This window comes from Cyclospora cayetanensis, unplaced genomic scaffold (assembly GCF_002999335.1).
Source record: "Cyclospora cayetanensis isolate NF1_C8 unplaced genomic scaffold, CcayRef3 CcayRef3_contig_18, whole genome shotgun sequence".
Taxonomy (NCBI): Eukaryota; Apicomplexa; class Conoidasida; order Eucoccidiorida; family Eimeriidae; genus Cyclospora; species Cyclospora cayetanensis.
Window position 1 is genome coordinate 305,852 of NW_020312125.1, and position 19,511 is coordinate 325,362.

A 19,511-nucleotide genomic window follows, 5' to 3' on the forward strand; every position below is an offset into this window, starting at 1 on the left:
TGAGGTTTTTGCGCACACACACGGATGCAGCACCCATAGAACTGTTGCTATGAAGCAGAAAACACAGACACAAAGAGGAAGAGGCAGACGGATGCGAAAACACATATCATGGAGTGCACTGGCAGCACAGGGTGGTACAACAATAGGCTGGAAAAGTGTTTCAAGGAGAGGTTCATCCCACGTTGACTCGTGATGCCCCTTGCAAGAAGTCGCTCGTGATTCTCTGCATTGCCGATATTACGCTTTCTGCTTAGAAAATTAATTCTGCTGCACCTGAGAAAGAGCATGCTCTTCCAAGCTCTCGGAGGTCTGGAGCCTAATCTGGGAGCGCAGGTGACCTGTCGGATCGCCTGCGACACACTCTATGCAGCCAGACTTGTGCATCTGCTGATACTGAGGGATTTGTTTGAGAGCCTCCGAAGGCTGATTGCATTGCATTGGCTACCTAGCTAAGCCAAAATAGAATGGCGCGGAGCCTCGTAACGCTAGCACATATCAGCTTACGGGGTTGTGAGTGAGAAGGCATATCCTGGTCCGTGTGTTGTTTCTCATGTTGCTGTTGCTGCCGGAGGGCCTCGTTCAACTTGCCTTTATCCATAAAGGGGAATTGAGGAACTGGTGGCTGGCCAGGTCCATGATTGGGCTTCCCAGGGGTCATCTGTTTCTCAATACATTCAATAGAGGCTCTCTCTTTTACTCTCGTCTCGTCACGGGCCTTCGCTATGCACTGGAATTCCCCGTTAGAAGGTGCTTGATCCCAGGGACGGGCTGTCGCCGTGATTGCTGGATGAGCGTAAGCCGCTGAAACAGCCGCATGCTGCGTTTCTAGCGGCTTCGTCCGTCTGATGCCGGTTTCGTGGCCTTCCTGTTGTTTTCTCAGCTCCCATAGCGAGGCGTTTTCAGTGTGTAGAGAGGTGCCTATCCTAGGAGAATCATCGGTTATTCCGAATGGAGCATCATCTAGGAGGCTCCCTTTGGGCGAGCGGCCCCATGGAGAGAGAGATTCCAAGCAGGATTGGGTTTTCTCGACAGGCCGCGCAGTCGTGCTGAATGGACCCTGATTCCGCTGCACAGGTGCCTTCCTTTTCGCCTCTATCCTACTAGAAGGGGTTCTCAATATGAAGCCTTTTTTCAAAGGGCGGGAACTGGATTGCTCTTTTCTACAAGGGTCACTCAAGGAGCTTCGTTTGGGGCCTCCTGATGGGGGCATCCGAGAGTCGGCTCTTCCGGCAGCTTTCACCGGTTGCCACTGTTGCAGCTGATTCTTGTGTTCCTCTGCTGACGCCTTCGCAAGGTCAGCAGCCGCGGCTCCTCTAGCTGCAGTAACAGTAGCCGCTCCATGTACCGTGGCAGCGCTGCGAGTTTCTCCCCCATACGGGTAGCTTAGTGGGGTGCTCTGTTGGGACACGCCCAACGTTTTTACACCCCAAGGACATAGAGGAATCTGGCTCTTTTGACTCTGATACCCTTGAAAGTCATGTAATTTCGGAATTTGAACGATTAGCTCTTCTGCATGCCTGCCATTGGGCTTTTGTATTCGTCGCTGCTTCTTCATGTCGTGCTCTTTATCCGAAGGCTACGGAACTCTCATTGAGGACTCCTGTAGAGCCCGCGAACCCTTCGATAACCCTTTAAGTACCCTTTCAAACGCATTTACATATGCATGGCAAAAGCAAACGGTCTTTTCCAGGTATGACATCAGTGCTATTGGCTGGAAGCCCTCTTGCCAAGAAAACTCTTCGTTCGGCAGAGAAGGCACTCTGTAAAGCCTCTCAATCCCTAGAAATGCTCCCTATATATCTGTAGGTTTAAGGCCAAAATCTAGTCTCTGGCAGTATACGAGCCAGCTGGATACAGGCAGAGCATCCTGAGGAGGCATCAGTAGCAGCCGAGACTGCGGAAAGTTGCTTTGGGTCGGGGCCCCCTAAAGGGTAATAGATCTTAGCACTCGTGAATCCTAAGCTTTGGGTTTTAAGCCTGCTTCGAAGGAATGGCATTACCGTCTCCTAATTCAAAGGCGCAAGGGCCACCATCTGCGGGGTTTGCGGCCAAAGGGCGCTGCGCACTGGAGAAAGAAGAGGGAAGAAAACCGATAAGCAGAGAGAGTCTGGGAGGGAAAGTAGCGGATAAAGGAGAGGGCGCATAAAAAGGAAAAGACTTACATCGGGAGAAAAAAAAGCGTGGGAGATAGCTGTCTCTCATATCACCTCCATACACTACAATGTCCTTAGCCAGAGAGCAAGGGACTACATGTTCGTATCACCATTTGCACATAGCAGGAATTGCATTCATGCGAAGGATCTATCCCCTGTTCTGCCTCCGACGCACCTACTCCGACAGAGACGAGACTGCTGGGGGATCGGCGCATCCGGTGACCCTAGGACCTGTCAGACAGAACAGGAAGTAGCCAGTATATTTATTTCCTTTGAACTATTATACAAAGCGACAAGCCATCTTTGCATGCCCCCTGCATGCTCAGGGCTCTTCGATCTGACGAGCCCCAACTCTAGTAACGGCAACCCCACGAGGGGCTCAGGGCGCCGGCAGAACCGTAAGCCATGGGCCTAAAGCCGTGACGATTGAGGTCCTAATCAGAAGTCATCTCGTCTAAAGAGCTAATTTGTGGGCTTTTATGCACGTATATGTACCTCGAAAGATCCCACTTGCATAGTCCTAATCAAACTAGTGGTCCTTCAGCACGAAACACATCCCAGATCCCTTTGGCAGGTCACCAATAGGTGAGCCCTTTTGCGAACATAAATCGTAAGCCCTATGCCTGATCCCTAGATCCTGTGCGGCTGACCTTAACTATATTTTTTTGCCTTTCAAGCATAATGTTCTCCTCTGAAAGGTGCATATCTTTCATCTTTTCACCAGCTTGTGCCGATTTAACTTGCGGTCAGCTCGCCTCGGACAATCGATTGCAGTATTTTAAAGCGCTAAATCTAATCATACATAGCCTCATACCTCCTACTTGGCACATGGGCAGCGATCGCTCCTGCCCTCGAGCGTTTCGTACTACCTATGGCCTCGGGCTACTAACGTGTGCGCGGTTGCCTCATGGCCTATAAACAGGCTAAAAACAGTATCCGACCTGCAGTGTCAGAGGCCTCTAAGTCTTTCTGTCGCTGCTCCTAGGAGCATTACTGTCCACGGCCTATGCATCAGGCTTAGTGAGCTCCAGTACATACATAGATTGCGTGTAGCCCCCAAAAAAATTTCACCAAGAGGTAGTACTCCCACTGAACAGTCCTGACAGGATTATTGCTGTATTATTGCACTGTCTGAATCTGTTACAAAATGGAATGCTTGAGGCGCCAGTGCCCGCATTTATTGATTCATTGCACAGACGTGAGTACAAATAGCCGAGCAAGATAGTACAAAGGTAGGGGAATGAGAAGGAAAAGGGAAAAAGACTTGGTTGCTGTAAATATATAGCGCATTCGCTTGGTGTTTGCCCACCCCATGCAGCCCCAAAGACAGAGAGATCAACCCTTAAGGGAGACCCGAAAAGCCATGTACATCCATGCGGGGCGCAATGAGGATGGAGCCTCGCTGCTGCTGCCGCTGTCACCCATCTTCGGGGTGCGTTCTTGTCCTAGGATACAGAGCCAAAAGGCTATCTACCTCCCAATCGATTTTTTTTCCGGCTTCTCCCCCGGAATAACTCCAATATCAACGCGTCTCCTCTCGTGCCATTGCACGCACTTGAACTTCAACTCCAAAACCCCTGCGTATAGCGCACAGCAAAAGAACTCACCTCTCTCCTTCACCCCTTTCCCCTCCGAAAATCGCAAGGAGCCCAACTGCCACAAGGTCCTCCCCTCTGAACCCTGAGCAGCGCGTACGAAAGCGCATATATAGCAGCCAATGAAACGTCTGCAGACCCCTAACCCCGTATCTTTCATACCCGCGTTGAATTGCGCCGAGATCATGTCTTCATTGGCATTGCTTGGTAGCTGAAAACGTCTGCAGTAATATCCTGTCTGTCGCTCGTGAGCCATGATGTGCAGCTGGCCCCCAAATCTTTCCTTCAGCTCGTTTTTTGACCGGGGCCCACAAATAGAAAGCAGACCCTCTCCAATTTCTATGCAGATATCATCCTTCGAGGCTCCCGGTAAATCCATGAGGAGCATTATGGCTTGTTCCTTGGGGTCAAAGAACATATCGATCGGGGGAACAAGGGTGACCTTCGCCTTCACGTCGTCAGGAGGTGCAATCTCCTGTATTTCGTTCAAGGGGAGGGCCGGCTGAAGCTTTCCTGGCTTTGACGGAATCATCTGCGAATCGAAGGCAATTAAAACACCATTAAAAAAGAGAAAATTGCAGATCGACACACAGCGGGATGAAAACGTCAACTGGGACCACACCTGCAGGTTTGGATACAGCAAACGGACGGAAGCAAAGCTAAGGCCCAGAAATACACAGATTGATGACGTTGCCATGCCTCTGTCTTACCTTCTCGATGACCAATTGGTCAGCATCGGAGTCCAACGGGGGACCAAAAGAGCAGCAGTCGCACATTTCAGGTGGCAAACTGCGATATGCGAATAACCTGAGCAAAGCACCCACATATTCCCCGAAGATCCCCATCATGCAATTTAATTGAATAGAAGCGGTGTGCCCGTGGTTCATCATGAATGCACCAGAGACGAATAGAAGGCGAGGACCACTAAGGCGCTCCGTGGTAGCCGACCAGGCTACAACAAAGTCCTAGGCGCCAAGGCACATGCGGAGGTTGTTTGTGCATACATACACCGCATAACTGAAACATAAGACTCTGCTTTCACCCCAAGGCCAGAAGTTCACCGAGCGGAGAAAGATCAAAGAATGACCAATGGAGCAGCCTGGCCTTCAGATGCCATTCAGCGAAAGTGCATCCTTTGCAACGATGAAAGGAGCAGTCTATACCATAGCATGCTTATATCGAATATGAATCTGCATTTATTGCAGCTAATGGGAGAAAAGAGGGCGGAAACGGGAGAGAAGCATACGTAGCTGAGACCGAAGCCGAGAAGCTGGCTGAAGTCAAGGGGCCTCAAGAAATAGGACTCTTACGCGCTAGCCTGTTGTTACAGGAGCGTAGTCAAGACGATTTTGTAGGAGGAAGCCAAGGAACGACAAGGTAATCAACAACTAAAGCTCATCAACAGGGAAAGAGCACGCAGAGTACCGGGCCTGCTGCATCGCTGGGGCGAGACGACGCTGGGGTTCCGGAATTCTGCATGCCCGTTTTTGTCTCTCTTTCCGCATCTTTCCCCCCTAGCTCCCATTTTCCGTGTGATATTCAACTCGAATAGACGGCTCGCTGTTTTCCACAACTACTGCTTTATCGCTGCAGCTCCGCATGGGCCTACAATTGCTCCCCCCAGCCGGTTGGCTGTTTGTGGGGGGTACCCGGGGAGCAAAATTGCAGCTACAGGTCACACGTTTTTGCATGTGCATTATAAATGTAATCTTTGGCGCTTGATACTGCTTCTCGTGGGCTGGGCACTGTTTTACCAGAAGCTCTGCAGGAATTTTCTAGCGACTGCACCAGGGATGCACTGCGCTGCAACAAGGAAATTATGAAGCTGCTTGGATGTATGCTACCAGACTTTTGCACGGCTGAAAACAGTGTTTCGGCTCATTCGAAGCAGGATTATAGAGGTTAGCTGGCTAGACAGTCGGATATGAGGTTCCCGCAGCCCAATAGTTGATCCGTACAAGACCCTCCCTCACACAAAGTGGCATCTTAGGTGGCGAACCACACCACCTTAAGTGTGCACACACACACATTAGCCGCAAAATACACCCTTAAAACACTTCCCAAGTGTCTCCAGTTCTTGATGAGCGATCTGAAGCACCCATTGCATGTGGGCTGTGACAACCCGCCGACGAAGCGTCCGCATACGCCGATCCGCAATCAAATAGCAAAATGTATGCTGAGGTAAATTTTTCTACCACTATCGAAACAACCTTATCCTCCGGTTTCCTGCAGCATCGAACCCCAGCTTATAGGGAAAGCGAAGCCGGGATCGAAACCCCTACATCATCCGAACAGTATACGTACTTAAAATGGTGGCCGCACAGTCCACGTTCGAGGAGATTCCACAGGATATAATTTTTATGGAAAATCGAATAGCAGCTCTTAAGTCCTTCAAGTGGTAACTTATTCGATAAAAAGCATGCTAGTCCACCAATAACTGTGTGGGACCGTAACCTGGTTCGCCACAGAGCATGCCCACCACTCCACATCGACTCACAGTGTATCCATGTGCAACGGTCTCCCCCACTAACCCACCCAACATTTGCTATTATATCCCTATGCAAGTTGGCAGCAGACTACAATGCGCAAGGCTAGGCCTTACAGTCCCACCGCAGTTTCCAACTTTATGTTAACAAAATTCACTTTTGCAAACGCGACAGACAAGGCAGAAGCGGTGAGACTATTGCACGAAGAAGGAGAGTGCGGGGCACGAAGTTTAAACTGAGCAGGTCTTTCAGGCCCAGAAGGGAACACAATAGAGAGCTGAGACAAAGAGTGATATATGCTACCTAAATGGAGACCTGTTGCTGCACTAACATACAACCTTATCTGTTCACTAGTTAAGTGTGATTTATCGCGAAAGCCTTTTTAAGAATTTCCTTTACTCGTCCTATACAGAAAGGCCTCTGCCATGTTTGTAGAGACCTCACCAGGGGGCGCCTGCTTGCCAATAAGAAGACAGACGAATAGCAGAAGAAAGGAGTGTAGACACATACGTGACAAGGGTTGAGCCTTTTGGCTGAAATGGTGGCGGGAAGAAGCAAACAGCCACAGTTTCCAAAAGGCTCAAGAGGCCCTCATTGGGGGGAAGGGGGAAATGAGGCCTCGTCAAGGTTCCCTCAGCTGTATATACACTGTATAGCGCAATGACTGCCGTCTAAATGAAGAATGCAACACAGGAGGAACAGTTACAAACAGTGGGATGAAACACGCGGAAAGACAGACACATAACCTACTACCCCAGTATAACCTGTGTTGTGTTCTCTACGGGTCCCAAAGCAAAGTCTCTACAGATGCCTTTGCTGCAGCCTTTCTGCACTCCGCGTACCGGAGCCTTCAAGGACGAAAATGCAGAAATCCACAAAGGGACTAATAAAAAACTACCCCATCAAAAGCACGCACCATTCTTTGCCTGGGGTGGAGAGGGGCCGCTGCCAAAGGAACAAGGCTGCAGCTACAGGGAGGCGAAGGCGCGAGGAAACCATAAAAGCCGAATGTAGGAGGTATATTTCATAAGCTAGGGAGGGGTCTCTTTGTGAGTTGGAGCTACAAAGAAGAGCGCCTTTCAGCGGGTGTTTACTACTGGCTATTGAGGCCCCGACCTGTCCCTTCTACTTGTATCTATCAACGTATAGTGATCATCCCGCACAAGAGGCACACGCCGCCATGGGCTCGCTACGCCTCCATGCCCCTACTGAAGTGTCCCTCTATATCGCTGCCCATGAGCTGCGGCTGAAGGCGTTTGATGGCGGCCTCTACAAGGGCGGGGGAGAGCTGCAGCTCCCAGGCCTGCAGCATAGGAAGGAGACACGGGGAGCCGGGCAGCAATAGACACTGTGTGGATCCTCAGGAAACAACAGGGAAAGAGCGAGAAACACATTGCTGAGACGGTAAGGGGGAAGGTGGAAGGAGCTGTGTACGCAATATGCATACTCACGCTAGGTCCCCCCCCTTCGCACAATGTATATGCCACCATATAGAGGGAGGGCCGAGAAGTAGAAGCAGGCGAAGCCTCTCTGTTCATCTCTATATCGATGGGATCTACCTACAGATGTGGCCTAAATGTGGAGTGAGAGGCACAGTAAGCGGCTCTTGCACGCGCATTTGGAGAGGGAAAGAAGAACTCCGCACATGATTCCAGCAATTAGGCACCCGCAAGGTCAAGAAACAACAGACCACTTCCCATCCCGATTTCTTACCTGCGTTTTTGTCTGTGAAGCGCTAAAAATAGAATTCAGAGCTCCAGCACTCTTTCTCCCACCAAATCCGCCGAACCCGCCTAAGCTGGCTCTGGGCCGTCTGATCCCCCTGCCGCCTCCCCCGAGCAGCGTTGGGCCCCCGGGGGCCCCCGCAGGGGCCCCCGAAGGGCCCGCAGCCACCATGAGACCCATCTGTTCAAACGACTCGACTGCATGCTTCCAGCAGCTGCTACGCATCTGCCCGTTCAGGAGATACCCGTGAGGCAGCTCCTCGGCTAAGAGGGCGTACTGGGCCTGCGGCAGCAAAGGAAGAGACAAAGGGGCCCCTGACTCGCCTCGCCGACGCAAAGCGGCAACGCAAGTGCATTGTGCGGGAGATACAGAGGGAAGAGAGGCGGTACAAAGAGAGGATGGAAGTAACTAGGCACAAAGGGGAATGCAAAGAAACGGAACGGCACGAGAAAGAAGAAACACATTGATACATGGAAGGGGGAGGGACTCTAGGCGAAAGCGGCAGACAGAGTAAGCAGCACCACACAGAATCATCACGGCGACCAAACGAGAGAGAAGGAAGGCTTAACATGAGGCAGCCGGAGAAGCAGGCAACAAAAGCGAGCCGAGCAGGCTGCCACAAGAGGGAGCCACCTCAAGAGACCCCTAGAGCCTCGAGGCCTTTTGAAGTGCGCAACATGACGCGCAAAAGGTTCACCAAGACCAAGGGGTGTTGCTTCGGAGTACTGTGGGCCGAAAACAGACTCCGCAGCATCCCTCTACGGCACTTGGAGACCCTCGGAGAGGCCTCTTTGTCTGTGAGGAAGACGCCTACCTCAACTTCCTCAAGGGATATCTGCACACCGCAAGACTCTACTGCCGGCCTGTTCGAAGGGGCGATGTTCTCTGTCTGAGAGGACCTGCTCTCTTGGGAGGAAATCGCCGCTCCGCTGCTCTTCCTGTCTGCGGATCCATGGCCATTGACTGCTGCGGGTGCAGCAGATCGATCCAACAGCTTCTTCTGTGCGGAACGGCAGGCTGCCAAGAGGTACACTCTCTGCATAAGCGGAAGCCCCTGAATTCTACTGACGACCTGCTGCTGATCGTGGCCGTAGACAGCGCTGGCTTTGGCACTCATTACACCCACTCCAATGACTTCGGAGGCCCTCTTGCTCAGGGGGGCCCCCCCGGCGTTACTTGGAGGGCCCCCACCACTCTCTTCACCCCCTACGCTGCACGCAGAACGCCGCGGACCTGAACCCGAGGCCCCGAGAGGGGCCCCCTCCGCCCCTCGCCGGCGGCCCCCGAGGGTACGGGGGCCCCTCAGGCCCACTAAGCCCTTCCTGAGAGACTGTGAGGAGACGCAGCTACTGCTGCAGGTACTGTCTCGGCGAGTTCGGCTGGAGGCCTCCGAATGGGGTAGATGCTGCAGCAGCAAACCCGCTGGAAGAGTTTCTAAAGTGCAGCATGGCATCAGCTGCTGCTCGTCTCCCAGGGCAGGAGAAAGAAGGGGAGATCTAGCAGCTGCAACAGCAGCAACAGCTGCTGTTGCAGCTGCCGCTGCATCGGTGCCCGTTCGAGACTCGCGGCTGCCCGCAGCAGTCTCTGCACCTTCGACACAAGTGCTGCAGGGGCCGCCGTCGCTGCATGCTGGTGCTTCCTCGACTTTCTTCTGGAGAAGTCGCAACTGCTGCTTGGCTGCCACAGCAGGGGTCAAAGAGACAGCCGCTGCAGCGGCGGGAGAGGGAGCCGTGCTGCACAAACTCTGAGGAGTCCCTGCAGTGGCCTCTAAGGCTTCGGTGACGCATCCTGGTGTTTCGGGGTTGTTGTTCGAGTGCTGATCTTCTGCAGCACACCATCCGACAGACATGCCCCCAGAGCCTCCTCTGCCTACGGCCTCCCCAAATACCGCTTGCAAACGTATCGCAAGCTAGCTACCCGACATGCAAAAGACACAGACCACCCCAAACTCAGCCTGACGTACCTCCAGCATCCGCGACGCTGCGGGAGAGAGACAGGAGTGTGGGGGGAGCATCCACATCCGAGAGCTCCGTCTCCAGGGCAGACAGGATCGGCGGCTTTTTCCGAAGGGCCGATGAGACACACTGACCGCCTTCGCTTCGCCGAGGAGCCTTGGCGAGAGGAGGAGATGTGTAGCTGAAGAAAATCCCTTCAGTGTCTAATGCAGGGGCCAAGAAAGTGCTAGGCGAACCGCCTGCCTGCTGCTTTTGCTGCGCGTGGACAGGAGGTGCCCCTTTTACACTCCTCGGGCTGGTGCTGCCACTTCTTAGGAATTCCACGGAGGCGTGACGACGCTTCTCTCGCGAAACAGCAGAAACGGGGGAGGTGGGTACCTCAGCGAAGGCAGAAGAAGAACCCTGACTGCCAGTCGCTTCCGTGGCTGCTGCCTCTGCCTGGAATTCCGTCAGTTTTTCCTCTATGGCCCGACTGCGAGCAGCATGCAGAGGCAGCCCACGAAGCAGAAACGCAGTTGCACGCGCGAAGCAAGGCGCAATTTATAAGGGCACGCATGCAGACGAACGGAATGCAGAACTGTCGGCCGCACGGGAAAGCAAACATAAAGGGGGCTTCTGTCGCTCTTTGCAACAGGCGGCTGCTACGCGTGAAAGGCAATGCGCACCAAAGTCCGCTCAGCGCCATGCGAATATCTCCATTTGAATTTGCAGCCTTCCTGGCAAAAAGCAAGAGTGCAGCCGGAGCGAAGAGCGGCGGCAGGGTCGTCCCTAGGGCCCCCTGGGAGGCCCCCCGAGGAACCGTGCGTTGCGCCAAGAGCTGCTTCCGTGCAGTTTCCAGCCGGGTGTTTATAATTTGCAATATCTCCTTCTCGGTGTAGGGGGATACAACAAGCGCCCTTATCCGTAGGCCTGACAGATAGCCTGCAAGTTCGGTGCTATTACTTATGGCTGCACACATACAAAAACAGATACACATTCACATACACATTCATATATGCATTAACATATCCATACGCAAACACAGTCACATGCATATTTATATATGCATTGACATATCCATACATAAACACATACACATACACATACCTACACATGCACATGCATATTTATATATGCATTGACATATCCATACATAAACACATGCACATACACATGCACATGCACATTCACACACACATACATATTCATACATACATTGACGTATCCGTATACGAACACATTTTTTACATACACATAAATGCATACATAGACACACACACACACATACACACACACCCACAAACATATTCACATACACACTCACACATTCACATACACATTCACATACATAAACACCTACACATACATAAAACCCCTATACATACACATTCCCATACATAAACACATACGCACGCGATGACGCAACGTAACAGTTGCTGCCGCAGACAAGGCGCTACCGAAAGGGAGGCACGCGGCTGCGCTGACTGCAGCGACTGTCCGCTGCAACAGGCGCCGTGATGATGTATCCTACCAACAACCAGAATACGGGATTGGGGATGAGTTGCTGCAATCGCGAGGGCAAGGAGGGCGTCGTGCTGCTGCTGCTGCTGCTGCGTGCTGCTGTTGCTGCTGCTCGAAGTTCGCATATCTGCGCGCGTCTGCCCCTTTGTCACCAGGAAGTCTGCCTCGTCAACCAAGCACAGCCTGCAGAGAGGAAGCATTTAAAGCGCACAGAAGGCCTCAAGAATGTGTCACCTGGTAGGCATACAGAGGCCACGCGTCCATCGGGTTATTATTGTAAAAACACGGAGCCTAAGATATATCTGGGGAAGCGACAGACACTGAAAAAATGAGTGCAGCCTTCTTACCAAAGCTTCTGTGCTCTGCGAGAAAATTCTGTAAACTTCTCGGCGGCCCCCACAATGCCCTGCAGCTGCAGACGCTCTCTCAGCTCCCTACAGCCATACACAAACATATATATACATTTTAATATATATATATATACATACATATATACACATCTACATAGACACACTTACATACACACAAACGCTCGTGCCTTCCCAACTGTACGTGCTTTGTGCCTGAATTTCAAGTGCTGCATGGGGACTTGCAGAAGAACGATCACACCAAAAAACTGCAGCCTCTACGGCTCCATCCCCCAACGTGCCTGTAGATGATGCTGTGGTGAGCAGGCCTCCCCAGAATGCGGCAGAGCAGCTCTGCGAGGAGCTGCACATCTCTCTCTCGGTGAGCGCAAGACACTGTCACTACCTGAAGACGATCACAAGCCAGCAGCAGCAAGCGACCCCACACGTAAGGCGCAGTCAACCCATCCCCTACCAGCTGCTGCTGGTGCATTCAAGTCCAAGAGCACGTGTCATCCTATCGCTCTGCCCGCATCTCTGTTAGAGGCCCTCGTTCCTGCTGCCTCCTCTCTCTGCCTTCGCATGCATATTTATGAATATGAACATCCATATATACATATGTGCATATATGTAGATATATCTATATCTATGCTATATATCCGTATCCACATATCCAGGTACCCATATGTGCAAACCTCTCGGCTGCTTCTGCCCTCCCGTGCATGCGGAGCGCTTCATTTCCCCGTCTTCTTTAATTTATGTGCCAATGCCTCCATCACTCGCGCATACAAAATCGTGCTGCTCCTCTTCCAACAAGTGCTGCATCTATCTGCAGATGCACCTGCCTCAGAGACTTTGAGTCTACCTTCTTAGCTCCCTTGCCCTCTCTGTGCGAGCTCTCCTGCATGCATGCCGCCCTCCCTCCCTGCCTGCCTGCCTCTCTTTGACCCTCGACTGCTTCCCCGTATTATCCACCATCCCTGTCAACACCACCGCTGCCGCTGCTGCTGCCCCCCTCCTTCCTCCCCCTTTTCCTAAATGACGTCGTGCTTCTCTGTCTCTCTAGTGTCGCTGTCTCTCTACCGAGCTCCTTTCAGCTGGAAGCGCCGGCCCCTCAGGTGGTGAACTCCTGAGTATGCGCTTAAGGACTTGCCTGTTTATTGCACGTCTGAGCAACCTTCGTTTCTTTCAGTGCTTCGGTGAGCGCATAACGTGCCAGACACGTCTTCCCCACGCCGCTGGGACCGCAAAGATATAAAAGGCCGCCTCTCTGTTCTGCCACGTGCCTAGGAAAACAGAACGGATGCTTGCAGAAAAGCGGGGTTGGTGCAAGGACAAAACTGGAAAAAAAGGAAGAGGCTTAGGTTTGAGCGCGCGGCTTTGCGGATGACTCATAAGCGAATGAAGCACAAAAAAACACAGGATACGCCGCCGAGAAGCCGCACAAATTCACAGAAAAAGTTGCAGAGGACTTCCGCCCCTTACCACAGAGCGCCTAAAGGAAAGGGGCACATATCAACACCTACCACGAGAGGAAAGGTTAATGAGAGAGATACACACCAAAGGCACAGAGGAGGGAGAATCGTAAGAGAGATACACTCACACACACACACTCATACACAAGCTGAGAGGAGGGAGGCTTATGAGAGAGATACATGCACAAGCAGAGAGGAGAGAAATTCAAGAGAGCGATACACACACCAAAGGCACAGAGCAGGGACTGATACGCAAGCAGAGATATATATATACATACCTCCCCCTCCAAGAAGGGGAAGGAGAGGGAAGGGAGGCAGGCATGCGGTTTGGGAAGCTGACTTGGAAACGAATTCTGTCACTGCGTTGGCATATTCTTCGCGGCAGCCGCAGTATTCTGCAGTAGAGGGCCGCAGACACTGCAGAGCCTGCGCATACAGCACTTCGAGATCCTGTTTTTTCCAGGCAGTTTCTTCACCGCGATGTTTCTCTACTACGGCTAAGGACCTGACGCCTTTAGAAGGAGAGGTGGCAACGCTGTGTTTGCTGCTGCCGTTGCCGCCGTTGGTGCTGCTGTGGGGGCCTTTGCACACGGCGGGCAAGTCTAGAGGGGAAGCGCAATAAGGAGAATTCGATGAGGAGGAAGCTGCGGCTTCATTGAACGGCGGAGAGCGGCCAAGATGGCGAAGTGCTGCACTCCCGGAGCGTCTACGCGTGAGGGGAGACGAGATCGAGACGGAGGAAACAGATACAGGCGAGCCAGAAGTGGCTGAGACGGAAGCAGAGACAGAAACAGTTGCTGTTCGACCTCTCAGTGGATCCCCCTTCTTGGTCGTGGAGACAGGGGATCCAGAAGCACTGCTGCAGCCGTGTTTAACGGGGGTTGCGACACATCGTGGAGACGGGAAGGAGGCCCCCTGTCTGTTGCTGCTGGGGAGTGCCTGTCTCGCAGTGGCAGCTGTCGGTGTGCCTCTAATGAACAAACGTGTGAGACGTCTCTCTATGGGGGTTAGCTGAGGAGTCAGAGCCTTGCACTCTTGCCGCTGCTGCAGTTCGTCTTGTTGCGCCTCTTGCTGCAGCTGTTGCTGCTGCTGCTGCTGCTTGCGAGTCCTCCTCGGCCTGCCTGTTGACGCCCCCGGTGTTTTGTCTGCTGCTGCTGCTGCTGCTGCGGCAGCGGCAGCAGCAACGCTGACCCCAACGCGAGGCATTGTTTTGCCTCCCGCTCTGTTTTGGGAACGGCCGGTGGGAATATTGGAGTTTACGAGTGGTAAGATAGGCGCCCTAGAGAGTGCACAGTGAGTCTCAGGCTGTAGAGGCGGAGACACGAGGACTTGTATTCATGGACCTCCTCTCAAGGGGGCAGTGAGGCCCTTGGTGGCCAGCGGGTATGGCCCTTAAACACTTGGGGGGAGAGCAGGACAGACGCTGACGTTATCACCGCTGCTGCTGTCGCCTCAGCTACAAAACGAAGCCTAAAAGTATCTTAGAAACACAAGGAACGAGCAGAGGAGAGGCCGCTGGTGTAGCGCGGGGTGGCTGTTGGGGAGCGGTGGCGAGAGGGGGGTTTAGAGCAACACAGAGCCTGTGGTGTCTGGGGGTTCGTTAGGTATTGAACGAAATAGTTAACCCGGAAATTAAGTGGTTCAAATGGCAAGAAATAGAATAACTAACTCATTATGCTTGGCCTGGTTTTCGCGTAGTCAAATCCTTTAGACAAAAAGTTGCCCTGTTTCTCTCATCCTCCGCAGCAGAGTAGGTTCACTACAGCAACAACACTGCAAATAATGCAGCAGATAGGTCTGCTTCCGTGTTTACACAAAAAATAGCGCCTCGTAAAGCGGATAATGTTTGGTACATAGGTGTTCTCAAGCTTTCTAAATGAGATAGCGAAAACATACGACACGTACTGCAAGACAGCTACAAACATAGGAAGCGACTCCCCAGGGTCGTGGCAGGTGGCTAGCAGCCCTCAAAAATACATCATTGCAAAGCGTGAGAAACTTTTGTGTTTAGGTATCCTGGAAGTATGCATGTGTGTGTGTGTGTGGCTTTCACTCTATCATCGACGTGGGACTTTTTCCTCGCCTCTGCTATTTCCCTCCCTTTCCAGCTTTTGTTTCTCCCCCGTCCCTCTCAATAACTACTATCATTTCTTCGCTAGCAGCATGACTAGCATGTTCTCCCCGCCTGGAATATACTTTATAAGAATTAAAGTTCCTCCGTTGCTCGCTGCGGACGAAAGCAGGCCACCACCATCAGATGTCAACTTTCGACAAGCCAGAAAGGTAATATCCTTCGGGCACCACACTCAGGACTCTGATGCATCTTTTTAAGGCAGATATGTGGTACAAGAATGATTGGGCCTGGGCATACACATGGTCTTGCTACTGTGCACAAGCAGCAGCTGCTGCACCAACGCTAGCTAGGCATTGCTGTCGTCAAAACCGCTCATATGAGCCAGCGGGTTAAACATGCTGATAGACCCTTTTTTAAAGAGACGCCGGAGAGCATAAAAGTGTTCTTCATACGCTACTACGTCAATGGTGCAGCCAGTAGGCTTTCGTCCTGGTGGCACATACAGTGCTTTAGCGGGGAAAAGCAAATACTCCAGATTTAGAGACTAACATATGCCTTCGCGCCCATTCTCTCACGGCACATGCGTTGAGGAGCGGTCCAACTCTATTCATCTTTGGAGTATAGCTCAAATAACGAAAGTTTGTGCAGCTAGTGCACAGAAATCAACTGCGGTGAGTGCTCCGTAAGGGGGACGGCAGTAGCAACAATCGTGGAAGGCATGGCACGAGGTGCGACAGGCAGCTACGGTAGGGTCACAGGAACAGCCATGCACTAATCATACACAGAGAATACGCCGAAAGATTGCACAGATGGCAGTGTGCAAGGCAAGAAGTTACTGAGCAGCACTTACAGCAGCAGCAACAGCAAGAGTCTGAACCCCGCCAGGTGCATTTGCTGTGTATTAGTCCAAAGACTGTTGTTCGAGTCTGCCCAATCGTTCATTCGTCGTCTTTAGTAGAAGATCCAGCGCTGCTGCGTCGTCTTCCTCGCATATGCGTATGTGCATGTGAGTATATTTGAGCATATTTCCTTGGAGACTCTAGCCCCCTTGCAACACCGAGCGTCGTTTTTCGCTGCAAGCTTGTCAGAAGCCACAGCACCTGAAGTGCTTTCACAGGAAGGTACAAGCGGCAGTTGAAACAGCTGGGCCAGGATTTGCACTCGTGTACCGTACAACCAGTGTAAGTCCTTAACATATAAAATTTAGCAGCGGCAGCACAGCTTCCACGAAAAAGCAAGCGCTCTTCTTCTCGCAAACGGGTGAAGCCAAACAAAGCCAGGCATATGTATGAAGCACGACGCAGCTAGGAAGGTCAGTGCGCTCCAAGTACGGAAGAGAAGCTTCTCCTTCTTTCAGCTTTCACTATTTTGAGGTTTCCTTAAGTTTCATGCGGCTAGTGGCTTGAAATAGACAATGCATGGCTAGCTGCAAAGCAACAAGTCTATCCCGACGCCTTTTATCCCAGTGAAGCTCGCGCAGGGAGAACCTACTGTTCGAAGTCCTGCGGGCGGAAGCTTTATATTCCGCAATAATTTTATCCTAAAATACTGCTTCTGCAGATTGGAGAGATTTAAGCATGCAAATGCGTACCCCGCGGAGTTGTGCTGCCAGCACTTCCGGCACACTTGATTGCCAATTTGCACAAAGCCAACGTAGTATAGTAAGTCAATCGCACCTTGAATCTCATGACTGCTATCGTAGGGGAACGTGGGACAATTTGTTATGCCTCGAGCTCCTGCCCTAATTTTTCCTGTCAGATGGTGGTGGCATCCTGGTGAATGATAGACCAAACAGGCAACTAGACAAAAAACTGTTTTCTTAAGCTTATTTGTCCTGTATCTGAGCATTGAAATGGGGAGAGCGAGTAAACGACGGAGTGACCCTTGACTCCTCTGGGGGCATGCGGAGAAAGGGCAGAAAACGAACAGAAATAAGGTGAGAAGCACGCTAGAATTACATCGTACAACTGAGCCAAAATTGGAGTTTTCTGTGATTCCTGTTAGCAACCTTTCCAAAGTGAAGCAATACATGCGTTCCTACAAAAAACCTGAGTGCAGCCCGTCTGCGCTCGGTTGCCAGCCCCCAAGTCAACAGCGTTTTAAAAATAATTTCTAGAGAGCGCGCTACTTGGGGGTTCCTTGATTGGCCCTGCTTGTGAAAGGTATATTTTTCTCTCTCCTTTGGTAGCTCTTAATGGCTGGGTACGTCAACCGTAGGACCTCCATTCTGTTTCGTTCCTCCTCCCTCTCCTTGTTTTGCTCTTTCGCAAATGGAGCTGTCTGTACCGGGAGGCTATGGAATGCTCGATAAACAAGGCCGGCAGAAAGACCCAAATATGTACAGGACGAGCTATAACGATATGTGCAAAGGGGTAAGAGCGCCTGCTTCATGTAGAGGCAATACAGAATGGTGCACTAGCCTAAAACTGGCACTGCTTTAAACACCTTAAGTATGGGGCTATGCTGCGGCTTAGACTATACTGTTCAAATATACAACACGCCAAAGAAATTTTGTGCTCGCTTACAAGTCGAATTCATTGAAGAAGTGGTGTCGGGAGAGTGGCACGTACACGTACATATGTGTGGAAATTTTGGGTATAAATACCTTCTTAAGTACGGCAGAGGGATAGGGCCAGGCTCCCACGCATGCGTATCACCACTTTACCCCTCAAGATTATTACACCTCTAGACAGCGCCACAAAACATTCTCTGTGGCACATATGGGCAGCACATGGCCATGAAGGCAGCTAACTACGGCGGCAGATGCACATAGAGGTTCATCCAGACAGGTACATCAGGGCAGAAGCATACCAAAAGTCAAGCGGGCAAATTAGATTGGAGCCGCAGTGCCGCGCCGAAGTTTTGCACATTGAAAAGTCCCCCCTGTACGCCCACCGGCAAATGCGCGCGCTCGCGACTACAGCTAAACATGGCAGCACCCTTCATATATGCGAAGTTGCACAATATCTATTGCCATAGGTCCTCAACTGGTTAGGAGGGAAAGATCGCACACCCGTTATGTCTCGGCTCCGGTGACACAGCGGCTATTGTTGTTGCACTTGTATTTGGACAGCAATGACTCTAGACACGAAGCGTCATATGTTTCGTTTGCGCACTAGTACAAACGCCTGCCTCGATACATACTCACGAACATCGTACCTACCCACTGCGTATTTCCTTATTGGGACAAGCGGCTTGCTAGCTGTCAGGTCCTATTTTCCGCGTATGCATTTGAGATGCATACACCCCTGAATCACAGCGTTCGTGTGTCTCTGTAGCTGGAGGTGTGCGTCAAGAGCGACTTCCCTTCCGGATATGGGGGCCACGTGCCTACAGTGAGGCACCAAGTTCTGTTTAGAGACAGTCCAGAAGCTCTGGCGATTGCTGCAAGGGCCAAGGACCCCACTAGAGACTCTTTTGGCGATTTTGCGGCAAATATCAATGGAATTCCATATCTCACGAAGAATGCCAAGTAGGAGGAGGAAGCGAGCCAGCTAGGACAGTTATATGTAAAGGGGCAAAGAGATATTTGTGCTAAGCAAGTAGCTAGTTGGCACAAAATAAGTCTTTAGCCACACTCTGTTTCGGCCCTCTTCACCTGTGCCTCTTCTTGCTTCGGACGAAGTTTGTCTCTTGAGCCCCTCCAGCATTTAGCTGCCTCCCTTGCCGGCTTTCGGTCTCTCATATGACAAACAGCCTGGATGCAAAAACTGTAGCGCAAGTGATCAGAGCATGCAAGGCAGAGACTGCCGGGCAAAGTAGACTGCCACGGAGGGATGCAGAAGCGCACACATATACATACATACACACACATGTACGACCTTACGAAGCAGAGGATGTGGCAGGGAATAGCCCTACAGATATTTTTCGGTAATGTCTGCAAAGTTGGAGCTTTGGTGCTGTGCTGCTACGGCACAGGAAGAAGACTGAGGGCCCCTCCGCAGGGTACTTCCCACCGACCCTTGTTCAACCTCCTTGGGCCATTGACATACCCCGAACTGGCTACGGGAGACCCTTAGACGGGCCCTGTTAAGGGCAGGGAGGCGCAAACACGGGTAAAGGGTGCCTGTGTCGTGTCTGAAGCAAAAGAGAGCTACAGAGACGTCGTTACTGGCCCCCTGCTGTCAAGCTACAGTGCATACAGTTGTACATACGTATATATGTATATGTATATACTCTAGCTAGACAGCAACGGTCCGAA

At 51.7% G+C, this 19,511-nt stretch overlaps 1 protein-coding gene and 1 pseudogene across 1 annotated transcript; both read right to left on the reverse strand.

Moving 5' to 3' along the window:
- Positions 1-3,623: 3,623 nt before the first annotated feature.
- LOC34622310 (heat shock 22 kDa protein, chloroplastic) lies at positions 3,624-4,524 on the reverse strand. The gene is made up of 3 exons (XM_022735479.1): positions 4,459-4,524; positions 3,911-4,280; positions 3,624-3,730 (listed from the first exon to the last, which is right to left on the reverse strand). The coding sequence occupies exons 1-3, from the start codon at positions 4,522-4,524 to the stop codon at positions 3,624-3,626; spliced, it is 543 nt and encodes a 180-aa protein (XP_022586850.1).
- A 4,496-nt stretch (positions 4,525-9,020) lies between these two features.
- LOC34622309 lies at positions 9,021-12,133 on the reverse strand (annotated as a pseudogene).
- Positions 12,134-19,511: the final 7,378 nt, after the last annotated feature.

What these genes read in the sequence shown, in the direction of transcription:
- LOC34622310 (XM_022735479.1), bottom strand. Translation starts at nt 4,524, where the DNA reads ATGTGCGACTGCTGCTCTTTTGGTCCCCCGTTGGACTCCGATGCTGAC. An exon ending in ACCAATTGGTCATCGAGAAG is followed by an intron (nt 4,281 to 4,458) that starts GTAAGACAGAGG and finishes TTCGATTCGCAG; the next exon opens with ATGATTCCGTCAAAGCCAGG. An exon ending in CTCGGCGCAATTCAACGCGG is followed by an intron (nt 3,731 to 3,910) that starts GTATGAAAGATA and finishes CGCTATACGCAG; the next exon opens with GGGTTTTGGAGTTGAAGTTC.